Source organism: Excalfactoria chinensis, chromosome 1 (genome assembly GCF_039878825.1).
Source record: "Excalfactoria chinensis isolate bCotChi1 chromosome 1, bCotChi1.hap2, whole genome shotgun sequence".
NCBI lineage: Eukaryota > Metazoa > Chordata > Aves > Galliformes > Phasianidae > Excalfactoria > Excalfactoria chinensis.
In genome coordinates, this window is record NC_092825.1 from 135,984,644 (window position 1) to 136,012,615 (window position 27,972).

At 46.2% G+C, this 27,972-nt stretch overlaps 2 protein-coding genes across 4 annotated transcripts in view; one reads left to right on the forward strand and one right to left on the reverse strand.

The window, feature by feature from the left end:
• GGACT (gamma-glutamylamine cyclotransferase) overlaps positions 1-8,119 on the forward strand; it is a 28,454-nt gene extending 20,335 nt beyond the window's left edge. For all 3 annotated transcript variants that reach the window (XM_072347072.1, XM_072347057.1, XM_072347065.1), the window contains one exon: positions 6,936-8,119. In XM_072347072.1, coding sequence (XP_072203173.1) covers positions 6,941-7,414 — 474 coding nt within the window. In that variant the 5' untranslated portion in view covers positions 6,936-6,940 and the 3' untranslated portion in view covers positions 7,415-8,119. The remainder of the gene's footprint in view (positions 1-6,935) is intronic.
• Positions 8,120-9,532: 1,413 nt separating this feature from the next.
• Positions 9,533-27,972, reverse strand: part of PCCA (propionyl-CoA carboxylase subunit alpha) — a 260,731-nt gene continuing 242,291 nt past the window's right edge. Inside the window, exons 22-24 of the mRNA XM_072347043.1 lie at positions 21,839-21,979; positions 12,787-12,864; positions 9,533-9,882 (exon numbers count right to left, since the gene is read on the reverse strand). Coding sequence (XP_072203144.1) covers positions 9,814-9,882; positions 12,787-12,864; positions 21,839-21,979 — 288 coding nt within the window. The 3' untranslated portion in view covers positions 9,533-9,813. The remainder of the gene's footprint in view (positions 9,883-12,786; positions 12,865-21,838; positions 21,980-27,972) is intronic.

Consider the following 27,972-nt stretch of genomic DNA (forward strand, 5'->3'; position numbering starts at 1 on the left):
GCCGGCGTTTCACAGGCTGAGATGCTCTTCCCGATCGAAAACAGCTGACTGAACGTTCTGAGTATTGGCATGTAAATCAGTGTGCTGACCTTGCTAGGGTCTGGGAAAACCCGTCCCAGCTTCAGACTGCATTTGAGCCTCAGGATGTCAGCAGTTTGAATCACTGTGCTATGCCCTGCATGCCAATTGCAGAACCCACTTCAAATTCACAGCGGTGTTTGAAAGTACCAGGAGCAAGGCTAGCACAACAGGGCTGCAGCATCAACAGTTGTTGCCTACCTTGTTCTTCTGTGATGAAGATCTGGCATTTGAAGCTAGTTTTCTTTCTTCTGTCACCTTTTGTGCAGATAAAACAATTTAAGCCTATGTATTAGTGGAGTGCTTCAATATCAACAGGCAGCTAAGTACCACTATGCAGCTCTCTCACTCCCTCCCTCAATAGAACAAGAGGAGCAATGTAGGATGGGAAAAAGGTTGAGGTAAGGACAGAGATCACTCTCCTATTCTCATCGTGGGCAAAACAGACTCAGCACAGGAGAGGTTAATTTGTTGCTTGTTAGTAACAGACTAGAACAGTGAGAAACTAAAAGCAAACTGCAAATACCTCCCTGACATCCACCCTCTACCTCCTACTTCTAAGTGATAAAGAGGAATAGGAATGGAGACACTTTGTCTCTGCTGCACCTACACGATCCCTCTCTATCCTTGCTGCAACATGAGGTCCCTCCCATAATGCTGTCTTTCCCAAACTCATCCTGCATGAACTTCCCACAGGCTGCAGCTTTGCCAGCACTGCCCCAACACAGCTCTGTACCACAGGGCCCACTCTTCAAGCACTTCTTTACATCAGTCCCCCCAGCCCGCAGCTCCTCCAGCCTTCCTGCTCTCCATGGGCTGCAGCTCCAGCCCAGGCTGCTCCTGTGAGGTATCCATGGGCTGTACCTCTTTCAGGCCCCATCCCCTGCTGCCCCATGGTGTTCTCCATAGCTGCACATGGAGATCTGCTCTGTGTTGTGTCCACAGGCTGCAGAAGGACAACCTGCTCCTCCATGGGCCTCTCCTGGGCTGCAGGGAGCTGCTGCTCCGCACCCGGAGCAGCTCCTGCCCTCCTGCAGTGACCTGGATGGCTGCAGGGCTTTTATCTCACTTTTCTCACTCCTCTCTCTCAGCTGCTGTTGGGCAGCAGTTTTTCTGTTCCTTCCATCTGTGCTCCCACAGCTCAGCTCTGGCAGCAGCAGGTGCCAGCTCTGCTCTGACACGGGGCATTGCTGGGCTCCATTTGCAGAGGCCACCTCTGCAGCTCCCTGCTACCAAACTCCTGCCCTGTAAACCCAACACAGCTAGAGATGCACATAGAAGACAGAGAATCACAGAATGGTCTGGGCTGGAAGGGTCTTTAAAAACCATTCAGTCCCATCCTCCCTCTGGACTAAGTTGCCTAGGGCTTATTGAACTTGAATTGGAACTCTTCCAAAGATGGAACACTCACAGCTTTTCTGGGCATCCTGATCCAATATATAATGTAAATATACCCTCTTTCAGTTTAAAACCATTACACCTTGTCCTATTGTTACAGGCCATAGTGAATACTTCCCAAAAGATATTTCTGTCAGTGTCATTTAAATGTCATGTACCTGACATAAAGTTGAGAAGGGTTTTGAGAAGTCACCTAGTATGTTACCATACTGTAAGGCAAGATTAACTGTAGTACCCAGGAGAGCTTGGAGAAAGTTCTCTTTTCAGAACTGCTTGTTTTCAAGTCTTCAGCACTCTTGGATAGTCTGGAAATGTTTCTCATAACAGTTGCCATTAAAGAATAGGATGCTGAGGTATTGCAATGCTCTTCCAGCACATCAATCTGGAAATGTGAGTTATATTACCGTATAAATCCATGGTTTATCCATCCTTGAAGATGTCAATTCCAGTTCCCCAATCTCAGAAATAGATAAGGACTTTTCAGCCTAGAAAAGGGAAAGGGCTGACAAAGTGGTGGCACAGAAGAGGTGCACAGAGAGCACTCGGAGGAGGAGCCATCAGATGAAGCTAGCGGGCTGCAAGGAAAAAACCCAAAGCAGTTTGTGTTCTTAGGCTCTTTCTGAGCTATCTGAAATTGGATGTCACACGTGAAACACCGGGCTTATTTTTGTTGTGACTTATTGTGGTCATTCTTAGGCCTTGCCTGCTTTTATGATTGGAAAGCTGTTTCTGTCTAAGTTAACTTTTCCATACATAAATTTTGTGTATATAGAGAACCACTTGTCTCTTCTGTAAAATCTTCACGTGTATATGTAGCTGGTCCTTGTTAGCTCCTGTTCAAGCTGAACAGCTTGTTCAGTCTGTGCCTCAAAATAAGAGCCCGTGGTTTATTTTCTCAGTGATCTTCCCTGAGCTCATTTTAACTACCTTTGTAGTCCACAAATGTCTGAACTGTGGTGTCAAAAACTTGATATAGTCATCTTTTGGCTTATATAATGTTGTCCTATGGCAAAACAGCCATAGTACTCATAAAGTATCATGGGGACAGCTATTTCTTACTAACACAATTTGTTCACTTCCATTGTCTTTCCACTGTCTTCTTCCTACTCTTGTCCTCTTCATGTGCTTGCAATCCCTTCTTGTCTCTGCGTTGTCTAGAAGTTTAGCATGTTAATTAGTCTAAAAATGCATCCAGCATATTTTGCATCATGCCCCAGCATCGTTTTCTGTATACTGGCTTTATCCAATTGACATTTGGAGCCCTATATACCTGCTGTTAATGTTCACTTTGAGAATTAAGCTCTTCCTGGTAATAGTAAAAGAAAAAAATATATGTATTATAAAAAGAAAGTTAGCTGAGTAGATTTCTCTGTCTGATAGGCAATTGCAAAGAGTTTCAAGCAGGTATGGGCTCTGATGCCAAGTCAGTGCCAGGAAAGTGAGCAGCAATATGATTGCTGCTTGTTCTGACCCAAAACATCCTTGGGACGCTCACGCTTTGGTGCAGCCCGTTTGTTGGTTTGGAGATATAAGCTGTCCAAGGGTGAGAGGAGAAGTATCTTTGAAGCAGGTTAAGTGCCATTTCAGGTAGTGCCTGGTAGTGTCCAACACGGCCCTGGTCACCGAATACTGTTGTTTGTTTTCACAAACCAGCACCTCACAGTTTCTGACCGAACAACTGCTGTGAGGAGACCATAACCTCTGGATTTCAAAGGAGCCATCGTTTCGCTGGTGCCTCTGTGGTTAATGTAAGAAAGGTGTCTTGCCATAAACTTTTCCGAGGTATTCAGCAAGGTTGGAAAGGGGTCGGCCCGGGCAGGAAGCCCTTGTCTGTGCTATAAAGAAAATAGCGAGTAACAAAATGAAAGCATCAAAGGCCCAACAGGATGCAGTCCCATGAGCCCTCTCTGGCATGTTAGTCCTGCTTGAAAGTTAGCATTGAGTGAAGAGTGACCTTAAAACTCGCTTCATTCAAACAGACTGGGCTCAAGTTTAAAGTTCAAGGCATTTTGTTTTTTCACCTGTTTCCTACAGTTTTAAGAAACTTCTGAAGAATTAATGTGTAACTATATCTGGTCACTGAGCCAGCGCTAAGAATTTTTCTCAAGGGAAAATAGTGTTACTGTATGGAGGGAGAGAAATGGATACTTTCTGAGCTGCAAGGGAAAGCTTCAGCAAAATAAAACCCAAACCCGCTGCTACCACAACCACAAAAGGCCGTGGAGCAAGCGTGAGGCACACAGTGCTCCTGTTAGTTATCCCAAAAAGCTACTGAGATGCAATAGTTGTTGGAACCATGGCAAAAAGGATGCTTATGGCCTGAGCTGGTGGGAGGCAAGGCCGTGCCCCCAGCTCAGGACCCAGCAGCTTGGCTGGGATGGGGCCCTGTAACCCCACAACCAGGCTCACCCCCACATCTCCTGCCCTCCTGACCCCAAGGCAGCCCCCTATCCTCTGATCTTTGCATCCCACATAGCAAAGGGAGCAGTAACGTGGCCCACAGGCAGGCCGCCCGTCTGCCTTTTGTAGTTGAAAGAAAGAGTTGGGAGAGATGACATACAGATTTCATTCGCGTTTCCTCACACCGTTAAATTTTAATGATTCTAGCGTGAATATTTCATGAAAGAACCTTTTGAATGGGTTTGTTTTGTCCTGGCATCCACCACCTAGTATAGAATCTGATTTCTATTATTGTTTCTTTTTTTTTTCTCTGAGGTAGATCAGCAGAGGTCTGAAGTGTCAAACCAGATTAAGTGAGGAAGGCCGCTTTCCCGTGGCACAGCCAGCCGCCCAGTGACGCGCTGCTGCTGGCCGAACCACTGTGCAATGACCCTGAAATACAAGTCCTGCTCTTTGCTCTCCTTGCCACAAGGTGGCTGAGGACAGTTTGAAAGCACAGATCTGAGCGCTTGGAGTTGTGCTGGATGTGGAGCAGCCCAGTAACACATACGCAAAGGCAGCGTGTTGAGCTTACCCCAGGTGGATGGCAGGGCCATCCGTGGCCATGGAGGGCAAGGGGAAGCTTGGTCACCAGCTTTCTTCTGTTACAGCTGTGGAAGTGCTGCGAGTCTGGGGCTTGGAAGCTCCATCTCTGTGTAACCTTTTTAACCCTGAAAACTTCTCAGAAGCTTATCTTCAGATATACAGTAAGGAGAGCTCTTAGCTTCATGGAAATAAAGCGTATCTTTTTCCTACAGATGCGACACTCGGCATTAAGCTTTTTATATGTGTTTTAGGTTTTCCCTTTTTATTTTGTAACTTATTAACTCTGACAAGTAACCTCTTGGTTGTGAACAATTTAATTCACAATTCATTTTTCCGATTCAAAGTGAGCACGAGTGCCCTAATCCCCTAATGGGAATTAATTGCATGTTTCAGTGCTTAACTCTGATCCTTTCCCAATCCCCACTGGGACAAGTTTCTTCCTGAAAGATCTCTGTTTGTTATTCAAAACACAGTCTGAAAGGTAATGATTTTTCTTATAAAAGGGAGTCGGACGAACTGAATATTAATGTCCTTTTTATTGTGAGGGAATGAGCTGCATCTGAAAAAACTCATTTATGTCATGAAGGATAGATTACGCTGGAGTATATCTGATAAAACACTGAGACAAATCAGTGTGGCCTTTTTCCTTAAGTGAAAGCTGCTTGCCAGTAAATAGAGGCACGCACCATTTTTGCTGGAAAACTATTCTGTTGCAGAGAGAAACTCATTAAGGGAGAAGCTGCTTTGCTACCTGTTAAAAGGCCTGGTGATTGTAAATGATGCTCCTCTTGGCCGGTAATGTACCCTTTGGATAACCCAGCTGACCTACCTGCTAAATTAAGAATAAATAGCTGAAATAAAGCCCATTTATTTTTTGCCTCCAGTTAGTTTTTATAGATTTTTCAAACTCTGGATGTTGTTCAGCAACAAATGGAGCTTCATGTGCTTAGAAGATGTGACTGCAGGCAGAGATGGTTCGGCACGTGGGCACATCTAAAAAAGACTTCAGGATGGATCTTCCATTTTTGTTAGCGCTGAAATACTAACAGGGTCCTGCCTCCCAGTCCGTCCCCAAGGTAAACAAATGGAAATAGCATTGGCTTTGCTCACCCGGACAAGAGGGGTGAAGGTGCTCCTGACGACACCGTCGCCTGGCCTGCCCTCATCAAGTCAGTAAAGGAGGCCTGTCAGCTGGGAGTCACTGAAAGCACCAAAGAGAAATGTTGTTTTTCCCTTTCCCTGAACAGGCGAGACAAACACGTCCTTGTGCTCGCGACGGCAGCTTCCGAGCAGCCCTGGCTCAGCTGGACGTGGCCTCCCCAGCTCTGCCGGCGCTCAGCAGGCAGAGCCAGCCAGCAGGACCCGGTGCTGGGGCTGCGGGAAGCCTTCAGCATATCCCTGAAGCGACCCTACAACAGGTTGAACTTATCCCAAGCCTTTGCCAGGCCACCTCATTCTGCAGCACAGCACTTGTTTTTCCAGGGCTGATGTTCCAGCCTTTTCATTCCCTTTCAGGGCAGGCAGCTCTGTGGTCGGGCAGAGTGATGTCCCAGTTTGCACAGTGTTAGCTTTGCTGCAGCTACAAGCATTGTGCTTCTTATTGTGCTTTCCTGTTTGTTCGGGGTTGTTTTTTTGAGAGTGTATCCAAGTTGGTATTGCTGACATCAAAAATGCTCACCACCAAATGTATGCAAATACAGCGCAACATGACGGCAAGTTTGAATGCATTAATTTGCTTTGGGATGATTAATGCCACTGTGCTTTATTTTACCATGAAACAAGATACTTGAACTGAAACCAGGCACCTCTGTCTCTGAACATAATGTTGTTTCTCAAATCCTGAATATTGCCATGGTGAAGGGGAGGCACACGCTGTGCTGGGCTGCACAGACCTGGGGATGAGGAAAAGTTCATCGCTACAGCCTTTAAAACCAGCCCCTCTGCCAAGGAGGGGCAAAATTGTCCTTTGGCTTTACTTCTGCAGTTTTAACACTACCTGGACATGGCTGGGGCTACTTAAACCATAAATGCAGTAGAGCAGTATAGTAAGGTGCTTGCGTAGCTGAACTGAACCGTGCCTTTTTGTTGTCGTTGGGGTATTTTGTTGCTTGGTTGGTTGTTGTTTTCTTCCATGAAGGATGCACTAATTGGAACTTGTTCCTATCACTGGGATGGCTCCCTGGGTTGCTTTTGGTGTGTTACGGAGCGTGGCATCATACTTTGTGCAGCACAGTTTTTCTGCCTCCAGTGAGAGAGGCAGAAAAACCTCAAGGAAAGCTTGAAGCTCAGCACTGTGTTGGCTTCTGGCGTGTCTTCCTTAGAATCACAGAATACCCCGAGTTGGAAGGGACCCATAAGGATCATTGACTCCAACTCCTGGCTCTGCACAGAAGCACCCAGAAATCAGACCTTCTCCTTCGAGAAGGCCAGTCACATACGTAACATCCGCCTTTGTCCCTCTGCTGCTTTTGCAGGTACGATGGCTCGTGTCTTTGTGTACGGCACGCTTAAAAAGGGCCAGCCCAACTACAAGCACATGATCAACACCGCCAAGGGGATCGCAAAGTACCAAGGAAGGGGCCGCACAGTGGAAAAATACCCTCTGGTGATCGCGGGGAAGTACAACATCCCCTACATGCTCAACATCCCGGGCAGCGGATACCACATCGCAGGGGAGATTTACACTGTGGATGACCAGATGCTGCGGTTCCTTGATGAATTCGAAGGCTGCCCGGACATGTACCAGCGCACAACCATGAGAATCGAGGTGGTGGAGTGGGAGGGGAAGAGCGGCACAGCTGAGGTGCGACCAGCCAGCAGCGGGGTGATAGAGTGCTTTGTGTACAACACCAGCACCTACCAGCCTGAGTGGGTCCAGCTGCCCTACCATGACAATTACGATTCCTCCGGGACCCACGGCCTCTCCTACGTGCTACGAGAGAACAGAGATTGAGCCGGCACGGCCCTGCGAAGACAGTTCTAAGCAGGTGTTGTGTGGCAGCCCTTCCAGCAACCCCATAATGCCTTTCTCTTAAATCCCCAGATCTGTAACCTCCCAGACCTGGGCACGCTGGCTCTAGTGCTGCAGTGCTGTAGGCCTAGAGACTGGCACAGCCTTGTGCTCCCACTAACCCACCCTAACTGGTTTGGCAGCATGATGGCCAAAATAACTGTGTTTGTGCACATCAATGAGGCAATTTATGTTCTTTCCTGCCTCCCCCCACCCCTTCACCTCAGTGCATGGCTGAGGTGAGTGGAAGACAGATGGACACACTAATTCTTTCTTGCCTGAACTGATAAATTCATCACGTGTGTTCCATAAGCTGGGTGGAGTAATGACGTTATCGTACTAACAGCTAAAACTGATTTTAAAAAATCATATCTGCGAGCAAAATAAAACGCACGTCTAATATTGTCCTGTAATGGTAGGCTACTGAATGTAAACCAAGCAGCAAGCAAATGTCTGTGGGGGGAAAAAATGACCGCACAGGTAGTCTGTGCTTTGGGAAGAATACAACACTGCTGTAGAAATAAAGGGAAGGGATCTTCAGAGATGACTATTCTTACTTCACGATGATTATTTTTAAAACGCGTTTAGTTTTATGAGATACTGTAAAGAACCATTAAAGAATTATTAAAGTGAATTCCATTTAAAATGGTTATGTTTCATTTAGCATCCTCAGTTAAGCGCTTTAGGTACCGTTTCAGTTCACCGAGTGACTGGGATCTGGATGCCGAGGGCCAGAAAAGCAAACCTGACTTCAGCTGCCCACTGCACCGCACTGGCTGCAGCTGCATTGAGCACTATTAAGGTGAAGCTGAGCCAAGCACTTAAATGCAGAACTAGCAGTTGTATGCAGACTAGATTTCCTACGGGGAGGAAAGATCCTTAATCATGTTATTAAGAAATAAAATAGGACCTATATGTGATTACTGCAACATTTAAAGACTACTGTCCTCATGACCCAACCAACTGTGCTGGCTTCTGTACAATCCAGGGATACTGTGGCTGTGTTGTTGCACTGCTGTGCCTTTTATTTCCATCAGCTGCAGCGTTTGGTACACTGACATTGTGTAATTTGCAAAGCTGCTGCAGGGACAAGGCTGTGAACGGGGAATGTGTGTCGTGCAGTGAGCCAGAGTACAATGAAGTGTACCAAGGGGACTGTTCTGAACTGTATTGTACTTCTGCTTCACTGGCAGGAGCTCTGGGATGGCCAGAGATCAGCACAGAGAGCCGGGGTAAGGAACGGGCCTGAACTTCATTAGTAATGGGCACTGCTGCCATTCAAGCATCAAAACAGACTGAGAGGTTGTGCTTCTGCAGCAGGGACGCCGAACTCTGAAATGCTTTTCAAGCAGAACATTCATTCATTTTGTAAATCTTTTCATCGTGCTTCAGTTTAGGGCAACCTGCAGAGCCTGAGCTGTGCCCCTTCTGGAGCAGGCAAGATGGCACCAAGGACATTCCTAGGAAAGGCTGCATGGTCTCTGCCTCAGTTTCTCCAAAGCTCTGATGTTATGAACGCTCCAAATCCCTCACTGAGTCTTTAGAAGGAGCCCCTGCACAACAAGAGGTCACACACGTGGATCTCCTGCCCTAGAGGAGCCCAGGGGGCAGCGTGCTTGGCCTGAGGGGCTGCTATGGGGACTTGAGACCCACACCTGGAAGGCCCTGTATCCAGTGACCAAGAGAAAGAAGATGAAGGGGAGGGTGTTTGAGTACAGAGTCCGAATAAAAGGGAAAATTCCCTTAGAGCTGCAAGTGAAAATACAAGGGAAAGTCTGCAGTAGCAAAATAAAACATCTAACCCGTAATTTAAAGCTAGTCTGGACAAAGGCTTCACTATATTACAATAAGTCTGACCAGAATGTAAGCAGTAATTGTTCAGCACTTACACAGAGTTTAGGAAACTGCTGAGTCCATTCAGTGGTTAATTTGTCGCTCCTATCAACCATTCCGTACGATTTGGCTGGGGCCTCAAACCGGTGAGATTACCATGGAGAAGATTAATCAGCTTCAGGCTTTTGTTATGTTTTCTTTTTTTTTTTTTTAAAAAAAGCAGCTTTTCCTGTTTGAAAGCAGAAATGGCTGTTTTATTGATTCTACTTGATCCTGAAAAATCAAAGAATTACAAAGGTTATGTACAAGTATTTCTGGAAGTAAAAATCTGGGATCTGTTGCCAAGGTTTAACATCTGTGTTTGCTGTCTTAACCGCTGATACAATAAATATGGCTCTACAAAATCATCTGCGTAGGAAGGCCCATCGTCCGTCTTGAATTGCTCTAATTTTACTTCATGGATGGAAATGACCAAGGTTGAGCTAATTCAACAGCGGGAAGGCAACCTTTCATTCCAGTTCCACCAGCAGATCTCCTTCGCCAACGGTATCACCAGCTTTGCAGTGCACTGCTTTCACCTACAGCACAGAAACAGAAACAATATCAGTGCGTAGGACTGCACGGTCATTAAGTTCACACTATAGCTTTAAACCGTTCAGAAGACAGTTTGAGTATTCAGCATCCACGCTTGGACATTACGGTACAATATTCTGGTATTTCATGGATTACATACTGGAAGTATTAGTGACTTTTGGGGCTGCAGCCATGAAGCTGGGTTTCCCTTAATCCCTGCACTGCTGAGAGAAATTGATTCAAATCCGAGCTGGAATCCTTTAATGTAACTGAACTTGGCAAAGGGTTACACTTGTCAAATAAATGCAACTACATCAGTAGATGAGTTCTTTGACTGAATGAACATAGTATAGTATGTCCTATACAGGCCCTCATCTTCTCTATAAATTGATGAAACGTGTTAGCACATGAAGCCTCAGAAGATATCTGAAGCTCTGCGTTAGAGTTTGCTTGCGGTGTTAATCCAGAGCTCCCACTGAGGTACCCGAGTTGTTGGACCAAGACTCATTCAGCAGCTCTCCTGGTTCAGTCACCTGATGCTAACTGAGGCTCCTACAGGGAACCCGCAGCGCACCCAAAATCAGGCTGATGGGGCTGCACGACTGCCCGCATCTGAGTGTGACAGCAGACAGCCCTGTGAGCTGTAGGTGCACCTCTGGGTGTGCCGCACAGACAGTCACAGCGTTGTCCAAGAAATGAAGCTGAGTACTGTTGACAGGCGAAAACTTCACAAGATATACAAGAAAGAGCTTTATTTCCAAATCAATACCTACACAGCCAACCCAATTCCTGAGACTCGTCTTTCAGGAGATTAAAGCAGTGTGAGAGATACTCTGCCTCTTTCTTTTCTTGCTTTACGAAGCCAAAGTTCAGCACACGCTGTAGCTCACTGGTGTCTCAGCCTCCTCAGTGATTTCTGCTATATGCTGGCAGTGGCCATACGCTCCTCTGCCCGGCCACAACTTGCTCCCCATCCCTCACTGCTAAACCACCTGCACGGGGTGAGCTCAGGGTGGACAAACCCACGTTTCTCTCAACTATAAACAGGAAGGGGAATGATGAAGAAAAGGAATTCAGATGGGGAAGGAAAATGGACGTCCTCCAGCTGAAGGCAAACAAACTGAGTTTCAAAACACAATTTCAATGCATAAAAAAAACAAAAAGAAGTGGGCTAACAGCCAAAGCCAAACATCCCATTCCTGAGGAGGGGTCAGGATCCTTTAGCACTCTGAGCTATGGCTTCGCACTGCAGAGTGGGGCAAAGATTTCTGTTTAGAAAGGACTAATTCACTAAATGGGGTGTTTATGTGCACAGTAGCGGGGACTATTTATTCATTGGAGAAGGGCAAGCGGGATTAGGTCATTGACAAGGTCATTGGGACGCAGCACACCTTGGTGGGGAAAGGAAAGGTTGAAGGGAAAAACTAAAGTAGAGGGAAGGTGGCAGTAGCACTTGGGTCACAAATACTCACTGGTTAAAAGCAGTGGAGACAAAGAGCAGCAAGAAGGGGTTAAACAAAAGAAGCACAGTTGGAAAATAAATGCCATACGATATTAATCAAGTGAGAAAATAAGTTATGTAGGAATTAATGCATGAAAGAAAATAATAGAGTGCCAATGTAAGAGCAACAGGAGAAAGTACATTCTCCTTCCCCCCCTCCCTCGCATTTATTTCCTCAAGACCCAATTTTGCATGAAACGTACTGGAAGAGGCAAGCCCTGGTCCAAGCCTTGGTGACAATTTCAGTGCTGTGCCAAATCATCCTTTCTTGTAAACACACAAACAGTCCTTGGCATAGAAACCCATCCTCAGATCTCAGCAAATCTTGCCAATGCCTAACCCGGTCTGCCCTGGAGTCAGGCTCCTTGCTGCCTCCCTCTGGGCTAATGAACCCTGCAAGATATCTTTCTATTATCATTCTTATTATTCTCTTTAGCAAAAAAAATGGCTTCACTTCAGGGAGAGCAGAGGGTCCAGAGATGGGCTGGGACCTGCTGGGAAAGGTGAGATTAGGAGAACAAAAAATCCAGATCTCCTGATGACTCTGCTCTCTCTCCTTGTGCAGAGGCTGAATCAGGCTTTGCCCAGGTGATGGATTCAGGCTGCACGTTACAATCCAGCAAAGGAATGCTCTGACGCCCTGCCCTGGGGGCTGACAGCACCCCATACAGATGGGGTCTCTATAATGCAAGCCTACCCAGTTCCCTGCTCAGGGGGCCAATAATAAAAAAGACTGTTCTCATAGAACGATAGAATCACAGAATGGCCTGGTTGAAAAGGACCACAACGATCATCCAGTTTCAACCCCCCTGCTATGTTGCAGGGTCACCAACCACCAGACCAGACTGCCCAGAGCCACATCCAGCCTGACCTTGAATGCCTCCAGGGATGGGGCATCCACAGCCTCCTTGGGCAGCCCGTTCCAGTGTGTCACCACCCTCTGTGTGAAAGACTTCAGTGAAAAACTTCCTCCTACAAAAAATGCTCTCTATGCCTTCTTGAGCGTGGTTTGGTAAGATGAGAGTGTTTGCCATTAATGAATTAACTAGCAAAGAGATCAGCCTTTAGTTGCTCTCTGGAAACGGGGTATTTGGGAAAACGATCTGTAACACCTTTCAAATCAATGTGGCATTGTAATGTCGTAGAAAACAAATGATTTAGGAGAAAAAGAGTTATATGAATTTCTAAAGGCAGTAAAACTACTTCCTGCTGTGCTATCTACGGCTGGGAACTGCTTAACAGCATTCACAGCAGATGTAAATGTTAAAAATTAAAGACACCTCACTTTGAAAGACTTACAACAATCAGACTTAATTCCTTAACAACCAGAATCCTCCTTTATTTCCTTTTTAAATTCCATCCTATTTGACAAGCTGCATATGGTTTTAAGTGACCCAAGGTAGCTTACCTTGCCTGTTTTAGCAGCGATCATACTGTTCTGCATTTTCATTGCTTCAATTACACAAATCTCTTGACCTTCTGAAACCTGGTAAAATTAAAGCGGTACAAAATGAGGAGAGAGGATTTATAAAGCCGGGAGTGCGTATGGTTCTTTTAGAAAATAAAGGGATTATTTCATTAAACACCACAAGGCTTCCACGGCTCGAGTCAAGTCGGCCAGTTACGTACGGCTGAGACACAAACCACCGCTGCTTTTGGCAGACTGGGAGCGAAACAGGGAAAAAGGAATCACCTGCTGAAAGTCATCACCCCAAGCGAACCTGGACGGGCCCCTCGCCTGTCTCATACGCTCGGCTCTAACTTTCACAGCTCGCATTTCACATCCGCCGCAGCTCAACATCAATTAAATCCAGACCGATATTTAATTTGCGCAGCTTTGGCCGTGGAGCCTCTGCTCTGCTTCCCTGGCACGGGTCCCGCGGATGCTAATCCTGGTGGGGAAGCCAGACGTTTCTTGGCACCTGTCCTGGGGAGCACAGGCAGGAGGCTCCGGCTCTGCACATGGCGGTACCCAGGGAGTGTGCTCAGCACCAAAAACCAGGCCCCGGGGCTTATGGTGATCCGTGGGCTGCCTATATAAGTGGGTAAAAACACACAATCCAGGCTTTACCCCTCGTTTGAGCTGGGGATCGTGCAGCCATGTTACAGAGATGGTTGTGTACCATTTTTCCAAAAGCAGTGTGATTGATGGACTTTTTGGAGTAAAGATGGAATGTGTTTGCTCCGAGAGCACTGCACCAGATCCAGAAGGGTAACCAACACTTTGACTACCAAAATGCCGTCTTGAGCTTCAGGTGAGCGTTTAAGTCAGCAGTAGCATCAACTTGGAGGATAGTGCCGAAGACTCATGCTTTGTCCCCGGTTGTTTCCATCTATTCCTGCTCCCTGCCTTTGTCTGTCTCTTACACACCTGCTCCTCTGCACGGGGCTGTTCCCCGGCAGCTCCCTTCCTTCCTGCTCTCCCTCTTCCTCCCCCTGCCTCGCTGCTCAGCCTCTCTCTCGTCTGCTCAGAACTTCCAGACAGCTCTAAGGTTAACAGGAAGCTAGGAATAGCTATTTCAATTTGTAAACAAAACAAAACAAAAAGAGAAGACAAGAATGTTGGTTTGGTTTGGTATAGGATCTTTTAAAAAGAAAGAAATCTGCCATCCTCTGGTTGAACTCCACTAGCCAGGTGCCCCCAGACTCTGGGGGTTGGCAAATACTGAGATGTTATGGAGCATGGATCTGAATTTGGGGGTGTCAATTCAAGGGCACAAGGAACTCTTCTCTTGAGCCCAGTGTGACCCCAGTTGTCAAACCACCAAATGCCTCCATCAGGAGGATGGTGCACACGCGTGTCCTCTAACAACTGTCTGAACAGAGTTCTGAGAATACACTGACTGGGAAAGAACAGAGTTATCTCCACAGATCTGCAGTACAGCAGTAAAATACCAGTAAGCGCGAGTTGCCACGGCATGGAGGTGTCTGTGAATTTCATTTTTTCCATTTCCCACCTTTCTCTACAATAAAAAAAAAAAACAAACCAAAAAACAGCATTTTACATAATACCCGCTGGGCTGATGACAAAGGGATCGGTGTCTGGGAAGGAAATCATCCACCCAGCCAACAGACTATATAGCCAAGTAACCAGTAAACATCCCACAGTTGCACTAATTGGAAGGAAGGAGGCACTCTGAGTACGTAGCACGTGTTACAGCGCTGTGTCAGTACTTCTGGCGATGCGCAATTTGTTCCAAATTACTTGGGCGAAAGTGTCACTTAAGCCCAGAAGTTGTTTAATTACCGTTCTTATGTTAAACCTTTGCAGCTCCGCTCATTGTGTTGCAGGCCAACAAATCCTAAAATGAGGCACTTGTAGCTGCCTCTTCTCTTTTTCAGCCTTTTGGGCATTGTCCAATTTCTTTCATTACGTAATTGCACATATCCCTCTGCCTGTCGTTTAGGCTGTAAATGAAAGCCGCATTGATGTGTATGATTTCTTGCTTTCCAGCTCACTTATCTAAGGATTTATCTGGCTGGTTGGTAAGGCGGGATTTTCTTTGTATGACTTTCAGAGAGTACATCACAGCAAACCACCATTTCAGCACAGAGAGGTCTCAGCGACGACTCAGATCTGTGAAAACAGGCAAATGGAAAGCAAACAGAAATCCTCTTGAGGGGAGCCGGGTAAAACTAGACGGGCCAGGGATCTCCATGAGCACACACAACACTTTTCTCGGACCTCTGTGCATCACCCGGTACAGACTTCACCATTGTGACAGGGTGACTTCAGAGCGAGGCGTGTAAACTGCTCACAGGCCCCACAAGTCTTTCTGATAAACCCAATCGGCGCTGATGCACTTCGCCGCACCCCGCCTAATTGGTGCAAAGTTTGCGGAGCTGCATCCCGCATCTTTCATCCAGCTTGCGGCGTCCTCTCCTTTGACACGGGGTCAGGGTTCACGTTCGCATCCGATGCTCCGAGTGGCCCTCATTAGGCGGCAGCCCGCCTCGCGCCCAAATGAGTGCGCTGGGAGGGGAGCTCGGCCCATTTACTCAGCAGATTTTAGCATGTTAAGGAGGCCCGAAATGTCACACAGCATTGCCACGTTTTGAGGAGTTTCAGACATCTCCAGCTGATGATTAATTGTGAGTGATGGGAAATAAAATCCAGTAAAGCCAGCTGCTTGCCATGGTCGGCAAAATTACTATAATGGATATAGGCTGCCAATTTTCCAGTTTTACTGGCAAGTCTTCCAAGTGTAATTAAGGGAAGTTATAAATGATATGGAAATCTATCAAGTCCCATTTATTTTCAGAGGACTCCTTCCCCTGAGACTTTTATCTTCAAGCTTATAGTTTGCTTTGTTGTGCTAATGATTTAAACCACTTCTTATTTCTGATTAAAGCCCCCAATATCCTCTGTAAGAAGTCAGATCCACTTTATTCGTGGGGACTTAAAGAGACAGAAACCTTTTTAAAGTTGTGTTTGCTAACGGCCCCGAGCTCCAGCTCACTCTCTGGAGGCGCAACCCAGCATCCTCCATCTTAGGCACTCTGCCACCATCCAGGTTGCTGTTTTCAGACAAATTTTGACACTTTGGAAAGATGCAGTGGGAGGGGAGAAAGGAGCAGGAGGGGAAAGAGGCATTAAAAACAACAGAATACACAATCCCCCACCAACAAAAGCCCGAGGGCCCCCCAAATCCTATCGCCTCCAAAAACAAAGCTCGCTGAGGCTGCCCCAGACACCAGGCGCTTAGCACGGGGTGGTGTTGCTCCCTAATGTCGTTTGATTTGGAATAAAAGCATGAAAATGATGTGCAAAGGCCTAAAATTGGAGACGTAAAGGATGACTGCACAGTATTCCATTTCTCAATTTCATCCTTCAGAGCCACAAAATGGGGGTGATACAGTTACTGGATGAGATTTACAGTAACAGCTGTGGTCTTCCCACACAAGGGAGGACCTTCTAATGGGCCGAGGTCTGTTTTGAACAGACGGGGAGTAGCAAAACAAGGTTCCCTATTAAGGGTGTGCGGGAATATTCCTGATAAAGAAAGCGAGCGGTGGGAGTCAGATCGCTTTAAGAGACCCAAATCTCCTTTCACTGGCAAAAAACAGAGCTATTTTAGAAAGTGCTAACTGCTAAATAAATGAGAGATGTGTAAATGTAAGGGTTGGGTTTTTCCTTCATATCTCCTCGCTACAAACTGTAAAGAATGCATAGGAACCAGTGCCAGGGGCATATGGCTTTCTCCTGCGCTGAACGTTCATACAAAAGACAGGTTCATCAGTCATTGGAGTATCTGGGTAAAAAAATTAGTTCCTGATGGATGGTATTTAGAGCTTACCTGCTGCTCGTACATTACCAGGGAAACACGGGTTTCGAAACCCACATGACATTAGAAACTGCAGACCACGAAATACGCCACGTGCGAGCGCAGTGCTCTCCTAACGTCCGCCAGGTTACACTAAATCAAAAATAAGCCATTTAAACCCTCTGCCTAAAATCGGGCCCGCTGCAAGGAACCCTGGGTCAGCCCTACACAGGCCAATTAACGCACAGCATCTGCTGTATAGAAGCCGTGCATGAAGCACTTCCGAATGATTTCAGCAATTAAAAGAAAACTGTTTCCTGCCTGTTCTGACAGCAACTGTTTCAATGCAAGAGTGAGCACCAAATCATTGTGTGTAGCTGAAAAAATTAAGTCTTTTTTTTTTTTTTTTTTGCTTTTTTTTTCCACCCTCTTGTGAAAAGGAGGTGGGAGGGACGAAGATTTCTTATGGAATCGGATCGTTCTTTTGTTGTCCGACATTCTGTGTTTTTCTGCCAAATTAGACAGAAGGCTCCGAGGGTTTACGGGGCCCTCTACAGTATCACCTTCTGGTGCACTGCGGCTCCCTAAAAAGACGGATCGATATCAGCCCTGCTGATTTGCCTGCAAAAGTGAAAACCCCTCAATTACATTTTGAAGACCATTACATTTAGAACGCAGGTGCTCCACCGATGCATAACATTTTAAGGCTTTCAGATCCAAAGATAAAACAAACAGTGACGGCTCTAAGTAGAAAGGATCTTCCGTTTGCTTAAAAGCAAAGGGAGAATTGGATTTTATGGATATCTTCTTTCCGAGCTTTGGGGAGACACTGGTAAACAGACCCTGTGTTTTCCATTACGCTGAGACCAGTGTCCCCATTGAGTCCTCTGAGTGAGAAGAGACAATGCCAGACTGTGCCACAGGAAATCCAGCTACCCTGGCTTGCAAGCTTCTGCAAAATAATCACAAACACTCATTTACACCCGTGCCAAACCACTGCACAGCAACTAGGTATGCATTCGCTGTGTAAAACCCTTACTAAAATTTGGGGTTGTTTATTTGTTGTCTTAAGTTCTGCCCACGCTGGTGTCATTCCCCTTCTGCCCCGTTCTTTTGCTCTGACTTGTTGGCATTGAGCATCTAACAAGAAAACAAATTGAGGGGAACTGGATGAGCAGCAATTGAAATTCCTTGACGTTGCCCATCACCATGTAAAATAATTAGTGTGGGCCTTCCCTTCATTCCAAATTAACTTTGAAAACAGGGGCTACAGAGTCGCAAAAATAATTAACAGCAATTAATACACTTGACAAACCATTATCAACCTTTTTTTCTATTCTTTTTTATTATCATTATTCTTTTTGCAGCACTCCTTTCAAGAGCGAATCTGCAGACAGCACTTCCCAAATGTTGTGACCCCTGATTAACCCAAGGTCAGTGCCAGCCCCCTGACAGCAACCAGCACCGGCCATTGCACTCCCACTTATCCCAAACACATCCCCGCTGCTGCTGTGACCCCCAGGCACCGATATGGGGCAGCACACCTATGGGGGGGATGCTTGTGCTGCTTAGCCCCAATGCCGTGCCCCCACAACACCACATCTCAGCCATGGCTGAAGAGTCACTTTGCGTTCCAAAAGGCAACGCAGAGCAATACAACCCCCAAAACTAAGGGACTATGATTTCTATTCCAAAGAAGTTAGCACCTTCCCCTAGGAAACCTGACCTAGCTGTGGTGTCCCTGTTCATTGCAGGGGAGTCGGACTAGATGTCCTTCAAGGATCTCTTCCAACTCTAGGGCTTCTATGATTCTCTAAAGAAACTCAAACAACATTGACTATTTGTACCTCTGCATAGGGACAGCAATTCATTCTTCATTACTCAGACACAAACCTTAGGCTGCGTAATTGCATAAAGATGCAGAAGCAAAATCTTTCTGTCAAATATAAAAATCACATTAACGCTATCAGCAACTTTTAATGCAACCACAGCAAAATTACTTGAAGCCTTGAGGTACAGGAACGGGGAAACATTTGAATGCTTTCCTCCTTGTAATTTCCTATGAAAATGTTTTCATCTCCCATTTACCAGTAGAGTGTATTTTTCTCAACAAAAACACACACATAAAAAACACTTATTAATTAACTATTGTATTACGGGATGAGATAAGAAAGATGCATTTTATTTAGACTTGGAGGACCAAAGGGCAAACACCCCTTAAAGCAGTGCACACCTGGCTGACGGCAACGCTATGCAGCTCTACCTTTGCTTCCCCAAGTTCAGAAATTAGGAAGTGTTTGGCATTACTTTGCTTTCCAGCAGCAGAGGTCAAGTGAAACGGATCTCTTCCCACAGCAAGAAACTACTTAGGAAATGGAAAGTTGTGGAGAAGGCGTTTTTCACTATTTGTCTGGAAAATAACAACTTATAAACATGGAGAGGGCTTGAACGCAGTTGAAAGCACCTTCCTCAGCTGCTTTTAATGTATGGCAAGCGCTCAGGACATTACGCAGCTCAAAATGCAGCCCTCAAGTTATCACCACTCAACTTCCAAAAGACAGAGGGAGTCCTGACTGGCAAGAAGAGAGGAAATCTAGAAACTTAGGCCAAAATAAATTAACCTCTCTCTTTTTTTTTTTGGCTGTAGAGGTGCAGAGATAAGTCATGACGGAGCATTTGTCCAGAGGTGCTTTCCTTTTACATTTGGAGGAGGGGGGGAAAGAAAGCCATTAATGTGAATGAAGCTCCCAGCGCTGTGTTGGCCTATTGACCAGTGCTGGGCTTAGCAATGCCACCTGTTCCACCCAATTTAATTACGACAGGAAAACAACCAACAAAGACACACGGCTAAAAACAAACACAAAACTAAGAAAAGCAAAGCCTACAGTCGTGTGTCAAAACAGAGTGAGGGCCACAAGGCTGCTGGGACAGCCCAAGGCTCTTTCTGTGGCTGTGTGTGGGTCCGAGCAGTGCTCAGAGCGATCTGCTGAAACAATGAACACAAAAACACCCTCTCAAATTGATATTTCCCATGTAACGTAGCTGTGCCATCGCGAAGGATGCAAGCTCAGTTTAAATCTTTTGGCCTAAATAATGTTAACCTTCTTTTTGCTCAGCCAGATTTCGGATTGTTTTGTCGTTGGCGTGCTTTATGCTTCTGTGTGGCTGCATTGTGCTTCCAGGAATAACTGAGTGACAACTAATTACAGCCCTCCGATGGCAAGAAGAAAAAGAAAGAAAGTAGAAAGTAACGAAAAAGCTGAAAAATTGGCAGCATGGCACATTCTGCTTCTCTCTGAATGACAACAAGCCCTTCCCCACTGTGCTCCTAAGATCTACAGATCATCTTACAGACAAAAGAAAATAAATTCCTTGCATATGCACTATCTTCTGGCAGAAGTGAATTGAAAACTGCCTATCAGAGCAGCTGGAGGAAGGGTGCTCACACAGTCCTCACCAGCAGCAGCCAGATGAGAGCACCGCGCTTGAAGGAAAATGATGCGTCAAGCAAGGAAAACGAACACAGAGAGCAGTGTCGCCTCTCCTCTGGTTAAGGATGCACAGAGAGGGGCTCGCAAACACTGCATGCTTTACCTGGCTGGGTGTTCTGCCCTGTAGCAGAGCCACAGGCACTGAGTGAGAGCCATCCATCCACAGACATCCCTCAGCAGCTGCTCCTTCCCTATGGCAGAGATGGTGTGAGTAGAGCGAGGCCGGCTGGTGCTGCCCACTGGACAGCCGTAATGTGCCACGGTGTGCTCTGAACCACCTCACCCTGCTGCTTAAAGCACAGAGCCGTGCCACCCTCACTTCCATCACTACTTTTTTTTTTTTAATTTTTTTTTTCCTTTTTTTTCTTTTTTAACGTTTTGACACGAGTCCTGAAAAGCAAAGATGTAAGCGAAACCCCTTTCGATAACAACAAATGTGTTTCTGCAATGAATGAGGAACTCAGGTCAGCAGAACACAGATTACGCTGCTCCTCATGATCCGCCACTCAGTGCCTCCAGCAAGAAGCTGCAGGAGGGGAGAAGAGGAAAACATCCCCACACGTTATTTAGCAACTCGTGCTCTGATGCACCACATCGCTTGCGGGTCTGTGGAGGCAGACTCATTTATTTAGTTAGTTAACATCCCTTTAGCTCTGGCCTCCTTCCCCACTGGTTCCATTCCTTCAAAACAACGCGGGACATTCCTCAAGAGAAAGCTGCAACATGTGGCAGAATTTATTCCTTCCCCAAAAAGGTGTAAATATCAGCCTATGAAAAGGCTCCAAAAATCTTTCCTTTCCTAACCCCAACCCCTCCACTCCCCAAAAAGAATTGGTTGCTGCCACTCCCCGTCCATCAGCCCTAATCGAATATTGCTGCTTTTAAAGGTGCAGACTGGGTGTGTGTGCACGTATGCATGGTAAAGGCAGACAGCTCAGTATCATCTGAAGGAATTTCTCTCTCAATAATACTAATTCTATTGCTTTGCATGGTTACAGGAGACTCATTCAAGGGCCCCAACCTTAGAAATGATGTTTGACTTGGTAGAATCTAATATAAATCTGAGTATGAGGAAGTAGTTACACACAGCTCTGAAATACTGCATTTCCACTTGTTTCCAGCACAGGGCTAGGAAAGGAGCACTGGGAATTACCCCAGGACAGCAGTGGTCTGTTCTGTTGCCCTTCAGTATGTCAACTTCATCCCTTGTGCGGGACATGGGAATTCCCATAGGAGAACAGGAATTCTCAGTCCAGAAAAGCCACATCTCATGAAATGCTACCAAAACCCAAGAGAACACTTATGCTGTATCCCTTGTGTTTTGTAATATTTTCATTGTTTCATGTCAGAAAAACCAGCAACCCACTCCTTCTGCCACTAACAGCACGTATAAACACATGTATTTACATATATAGATATATATATATGTATGTATTTATATTTTTTCCCCTCGCCAAGGCACAAAATCAATCTATAGGTTGTACTGTAGCTGTGGACCTTTAGCCAGCCAAAAATATCCCTTTTAAACCCAAACACTTCCTCTTTTCATCATTTAAATGAAAAGCAAGGGAAAACCTTCAGCGTTACTCCACAGGTGAGGTTAGAACCACTGTGACCTGCACTTTCTGCTGCACCACGGAGAAATGCGTATAGAAAATTTACAGAATATATAGCAATAATGCAGCCACACAATCCCACTTCTTACCATGTCCCCAGGCTTGACAGAAACAGCCACCACAGCTCCAGGCATGGGCGACCGCAGGATGCTGGAGGTGTCCTCTGCTGCTTTCTCTGGCATGTACTTGCTCAGCTCTGCTGCAGCCTTCGTCAGTACTTGCAGTTTGTACTAAAGGACAGAAAGAGTCAGGGTTTAGCACGTTGTACCTTCGTGGATTCCAGTGAATGAGCTGCGCTGTTTGGCAGCATGTTTTTGGAGAATACATCTGTTATCTGTTCTTTGCTGGAGTGCCCAAAAATCGCTGCTTGAAATCCTTACTTGGTTTCATTTTCAGGATGTAGAAAGAGAAATATGTGACCCTAAACGGCTGCAAAGAAAGAGCCCAGGAAAGGAAATAATCAAGTACAGTAAAGAAATGTCGGGTTCATTTTCCAGAGTGGGAGCGCACAGGGGAGACACAAACATCCTCGTGCCCACTGCACGGTAATGTCGGTGGATAAGGAGCACTGTTACATCCATTTCCAACACTGCGTCCAGTCCAGAAACTGACCTTTAGGGACAGACAGACGGGTTTTTAGCGATCATTTTTAAATAATCATGATGAATCTTAAATATTGCTTTTACTTCTTCAGTGTATCCTTTGATCACGTACCAAAGCTTTGCAGTGAATAACTTGTTTAGCTTTTCCGATTGGAACGTAATAACCAATTTCCCTTCCAGTTTCCATGCACAAGCAGAGGGATGGAATACTTTGGTTGCATGGAATCCATTTTATCCATAATAAAAACCATTTGGCAGCTGTTATGCGCCTTAAGAAATAAATAGGAGGGTTTCCTCTATCGTGCCTATTACAAAAACAGTGAACAGCACTGAGTCCCAAGTGCCCAAGAACACCCTCCAAACAAAACCTTTCGGAAAACACCCGGGTATGTGCGCTCGTCTTGCTCCAAGCTTTCAGCTCTTTAAAACTTGAATGCCTTTGGCAATTCCCCGCATGCAGCTCGTCGGGCACATCGCGGAGCCCGTGCAGATGAACGCGGAGATCGGCAGATGGCAGCAGGTCTCTGCGCTACGCCGAGTCTCGCCGAGCAAAGCCGGCACCGCGCTTCTCCCTAATTTAAACAAAGGTTTTAATCAGCAGCGTCGGGTGAGGCGCATTTACAATTCAAATGCGCATTTTGCTGATGTAAAGTTCAACACCTTGCTTCCAACAGTATGTTTTCTTCTGAAACAATTAGCTATTGTTTTATTAGCAATAAAACGTCTTTACTTCTCATTTTTGCGCCGACAGAAAAAATCCGATTCCCTTATGGCGAAGGTAAAGGGGCCTCTGCCTACAGAAGCAGAACGGCACATTGGGAAATGCCCACAGAAGGCACTCAGTTCAGCAGTGACATCCCTAAAATGCAACTTCCAAAGCCCAACCAAGACAGGGTCACTGGGGACCATTGTCCCCCATACAGCATTGGGGCATGTAGATGATGTGCAGAGAATGAAGTGGCTGCTCAGTGAGAAAGGCTATTCTATTTCTGATGGAAAGCAAGAAGGCAGTCAAGCAAACCACCCCAGGAAATGTAATGGATGCTACCAGGATGTTTCCTGCAGCAGAGAAGGTACCAGGACCTCTTCCCAAACCCATGCCCTGGTTACCATGGCTAGGACACCATACGGGCAGCACCATTTTGTATGCAGAAAGCTGCTCCAACCCACAGCCTCCTGCAGGCATCGCCGTGCTGCTGAGGTCTGTGGCACTCGTGTTCCCAGAAGCAAACCACGCTCAGCTCTTCCCGCACGCGTAACGATGCTCGGTGGACGTTCTGTGGTTTCCTTCCCTAAAAGTAGTGCGTGTGCCATGTGTGTGCACACGTGTGCACGTCTGCACGGATGCTGTGCTAGAGGGGAGGCTGCCCAGAGGAGAGCTGATGACAGAAGTTGCGAATAGAATTGCAGCGGCGTGACAAGTCAAATAATAACATCTTATGCGTGTTTCTTCACTCCTGAGTGTCTGTTTTGCAATCACGACACACAAGTGTCTGCCAGCTTCTGAAGGATACGATCCTTAAGTGAAATTGCCGGGCAAATAAAAGCTTTTTACTCCTATTAAAATTCGTCTGAGTCATAAGTGGCATGGAAAAAAAGCTCGCCGAGCGTATTCTGCTGTCAATCTAATAAACATTCTGTGCGGAGGGACTATTTATCAAAGATAAATTGTACTTAAAAGTCCTTCATTAAATCTATGGGGGGGGATATAATTGCACCAAATTGCACAGTTTCAGTATCCATGGTTGGTGCCTTCTTTGTACTCAGAGTTTGAAAATACAACGAAAAAAAAGAAAAAGGAAGAAAACAGAAATAAGTAAGTCAGATTCGTGGGCTGTGTAACTGCCTCACGCAGGAAACAATCCCGATACCATTTCAAAGGGTTACGCGTAGATGCCATTTCGTTTTTCGGCTGCTAACAGAGATGGACATCACCGCTTCTGAGCTGCCTGATTTCAAAATGTGAGCTCCAAGTGAGAGCTGAGCCTTCTGCCTTTAGCTGGACGATGGCATTTCGCATCGACCCCACTCTTCCCCCCCTCCCCTGAATTCACAACCCAAAGCAGCAGGGGGAAAGCTGCGTCCCTTGGTGCGCTGCACTGCAAAGCCCAGCTCCGCGCAGCAAGTTGAAACCTCCCAACCAAACATTGTTTTCACTATCTTTATAATTTTCGTATCTCTTGGATTCCTTTCTCTGCAGGGCTCCTGCTTTGCTTGGAGGGAGATGTGAGAGCCTGTACACTCAAAGCTTTAAAACGCAGCTCTTTGTTATTGATGAGCTGTTCTTTTTCTTTTTGTATTTGTTTATTGTTCTTCGGTCTGTTTGGGGGATAAGCAAGTTACTGTAATCAGAAAGTAAAAAATAACAACAGTAAACTTCTCGGGGAAGGGCCCTTTTTGGCACACTCGGTTCACAAATGACCTTTCCTAATACAAGAAGGCAAAGCAGCAAAGAAAGGTTCCTTCTCCAGGACTGCCTTTGATGTACTTCTGCTGCCGACGGCCCCAGCAGCCACCGCACAGCAGCCCTTTGTGAGGCTGTTCCCCATCTCTCAGGGCACCGCTCACCTCCCCAGGGGCTGCTGTGGCTGTAGGAGGCCACGGTTCCCTGTGGAAGCCGCAGCAATGCCAGCACCATTGAGTATATCCCAATTCGTTTCCCTTGTGTGATTAACGGTGCTGTTATACGTGCCGTACTGATCTCCCATGTCAGTAGGTGAGAAACAGACCAGCTGCCATTGAAGAGGCGGCCAGGGAGCACCTGAACCTCATTTTAACTTAAAAATGTGCTCTGTTGCTTGTACAGATGCAGTGCCCTTGCTGGGTAAAACAGCACATTGCATGCCTTCAGTGAAATGCTCCACACTACACTCTGTTACAACTGACGTTAGTTTATTAAATATGATCTTCCCCATACACCTGAAACTCGTGTCCCCAGAAGCTGTAAATGTTCAAACTCCATTGGAGATTTTATAGAGCAATCTAATGTATCAATGGCCATGTGTTATTACGACATTGTTTGGACTGCCGGCCAGATGTGGATTTTCAGTGTGCTTTCCTTAATGCTCAACCATGTTTTCCAAATGTCTGTCATTCTTGTGGTCAGAGGGGTGAAAATCCTATGCAGCTCACATTTCAGCACAGAAACTGCTGTGCATCTTAATTATTTTCAGTAATCTCACAGTGTCATTTTTGGAACCAGTGACATTTATTAACTGTGGCCACACAATTTCCATTTATCATTCCTAATCAGTATCCTATCTCAAGTCACTCAACTGTTGTCACCTTGAGTTTGACCACTGCAGACCCATGAGGAATATGTTATGCAGTATTCATTCATGTTGCTAATAAGAAGCAATGTTCCAGAGCTGAATACAATGAGTACACTGCCTTTTTTTGTTGTTGTTGTTAATTGTTCTACATTTTGACACAGGGACCAGCTACAGCCTGGCTTACATTTCCACCAGGGCATTACAAGTTGGACTTTAGGATCCTTATGGGTTCCTTCCAACGTGGGGTATTGATTCCCATGTGATTCCAATGGAACAGGAGAGTGGTCTATTTATGCCATACTGCACAGGGTGCTGGGCACCACCTTATTTCAGAGGCTACGATCCCCTGCTCAGAAAGGATCCATCCATGGGGCGTTCTGCAGATGAAGGGGCTTTTTTGCAAGCTGCACATTCTACAGCTGATAGCTGCAGGGTGGTGGTGAGAGCTGATGCAAGCAACTATGTGGCATAATGGCACCAAAAGAAGGAAGGGAGAAAGGAGGAAGGAAAGAAGGGAAGAATGAAAGAAGGGAAGAAAGAAAGAAGGGAAGAAAGAAAGAAGATGGGAGGAAAAAAGGGAAGAAAGAAAAAGGAAGGAATGAAGGAAGGAAAGAAGTAAGGAAAGAAGAGAAGAATGAAAGGAGAAGGAAAGAAAGAAGTAAGGAAAAAAGGAAGGAAAGGAGGATAGAACAAAGAAGAGAATGATGGGAAGAATGAAGGAAAGAAAGAATGAGAGAATAATGGAAAGAATGAAGGAAGGAAAAAAGAGAAGAAGGGAGGAATGAAAGAAGGAAGGAAAGAAGACAGAAAGGAAAGGAGGAAGGAAGGAAAGAAGATAGGAAGGAAAGGAGGAAGGAAGGAAGGAAGATAGGAAGGAAAGGAGGAAGGAAGGAAAGAAGATAGGAAGGAAAGGAGGAAGGAAGGAAAGAAGATAGGAAGGAAAGGAGGAAGGAAGGAAGAAAAGGAGGAAGAAAGAAGGGAAGAACGAAGGAAGGAAAGAAGGGAAGGAGGAAGGCCGGCCGGGAGCAGCTCGCCGGCACACGGCTTTGACAACTCCATCAGCGCAGTCTCAAGGCGGCTGTCAATCAGGATGCATCATTTACTACAACAGCACACGGCGGATTCTCCCGACGAGCCGCCTGACAGCCGCAGTACAGCTCTATCCCCCCGACCGGCTGTTTACCACGCCGCGGCAATTAGCGGCGATGCAACAGGCGGCGGTGCCGCCCGGCCCCACCGGGCCGCGCTCGGCTCCATCTCCCTTCACGGAGCGGCGCTGCCCGACAAAGGCGCTGTGTTCCGCGGGCCCCGCGCTCAGACAGCACTTCATTTGCAGCTATCTGTAATTAGATTAATGGTGCAGCGCCGCACAAAGCGGGCCCACTTCACATCAGATAGCATATGAATTAGGACAAACACTTATTTCAATTCCAGGCAGAGAAAGCGGTGACGGGGGTATTTAGCATACCCTTTATGGTGGAATGAGATGTTAATTGTGTACCATTACCTCTAAACTGCTTGCTTGTTGTATAAATCACTGTGCTAATTGATGCAGAGATAGAAACGTAGCCACAGGCAAGAAAGCGACGGAATGAGAGCTGAAGATGGCGGATAAAGGATTATCGGGGAAAACCATATGGAGATGGGCTCCTTTGAAAGCTGACCACGAGCGGTGCTTCGGCGGACCGCGGGGAAAGGGCCGTGCTGGTGGGCAGGGAAAATGAGCGCAATGACATCGCTCTAAAGAGAGACCCTTAGGGAGGGGTTCCGAGACACACAGAAAACTGCATTATGTCCGCGACAAGCAAATCCCTAGAAAATCCCTTCCACAAGCAACTGGGGAGAACTCCTCAGCAGCAACAGGTAACCCTATCTGCAACAAGGCTAGAGGGAGTACGGGACCAAATCATGGACTCATAGAATCACTAAGGTTGGAAAAGGCCACTAAAATCATCTAGTCCAATCATCAACAGATGGCATAGATGGGATTGCAGCTGTTTGTCAGCACAAAAAAAAGAGAAGTGTTATAGCCATTCATAACTACATTTTCCCATGTAGACGCTGTCATCTTAAACAGTGATGCTATGCCAACCAACGGTTCTGTGCACACTCACTACCATACACACAGGTTGCAGCTTCCTGCCCAGCCAGACGCAATGAATTGCACCACAACACCTATAGGGTCCCTTCCTCCTGTCAGATCTGGTTGAAGTCTATCAATTGAGTCAACACCACCAGGAGCCTGGGGGGCAAAATGGTACAGCAGACATACAGCATGCCTACCTTGGTTGTTTGGTTGTTTGTTTTTTTGGCAAAGGTGGCTAAGAATGGCATTATATAAGGAAGAAG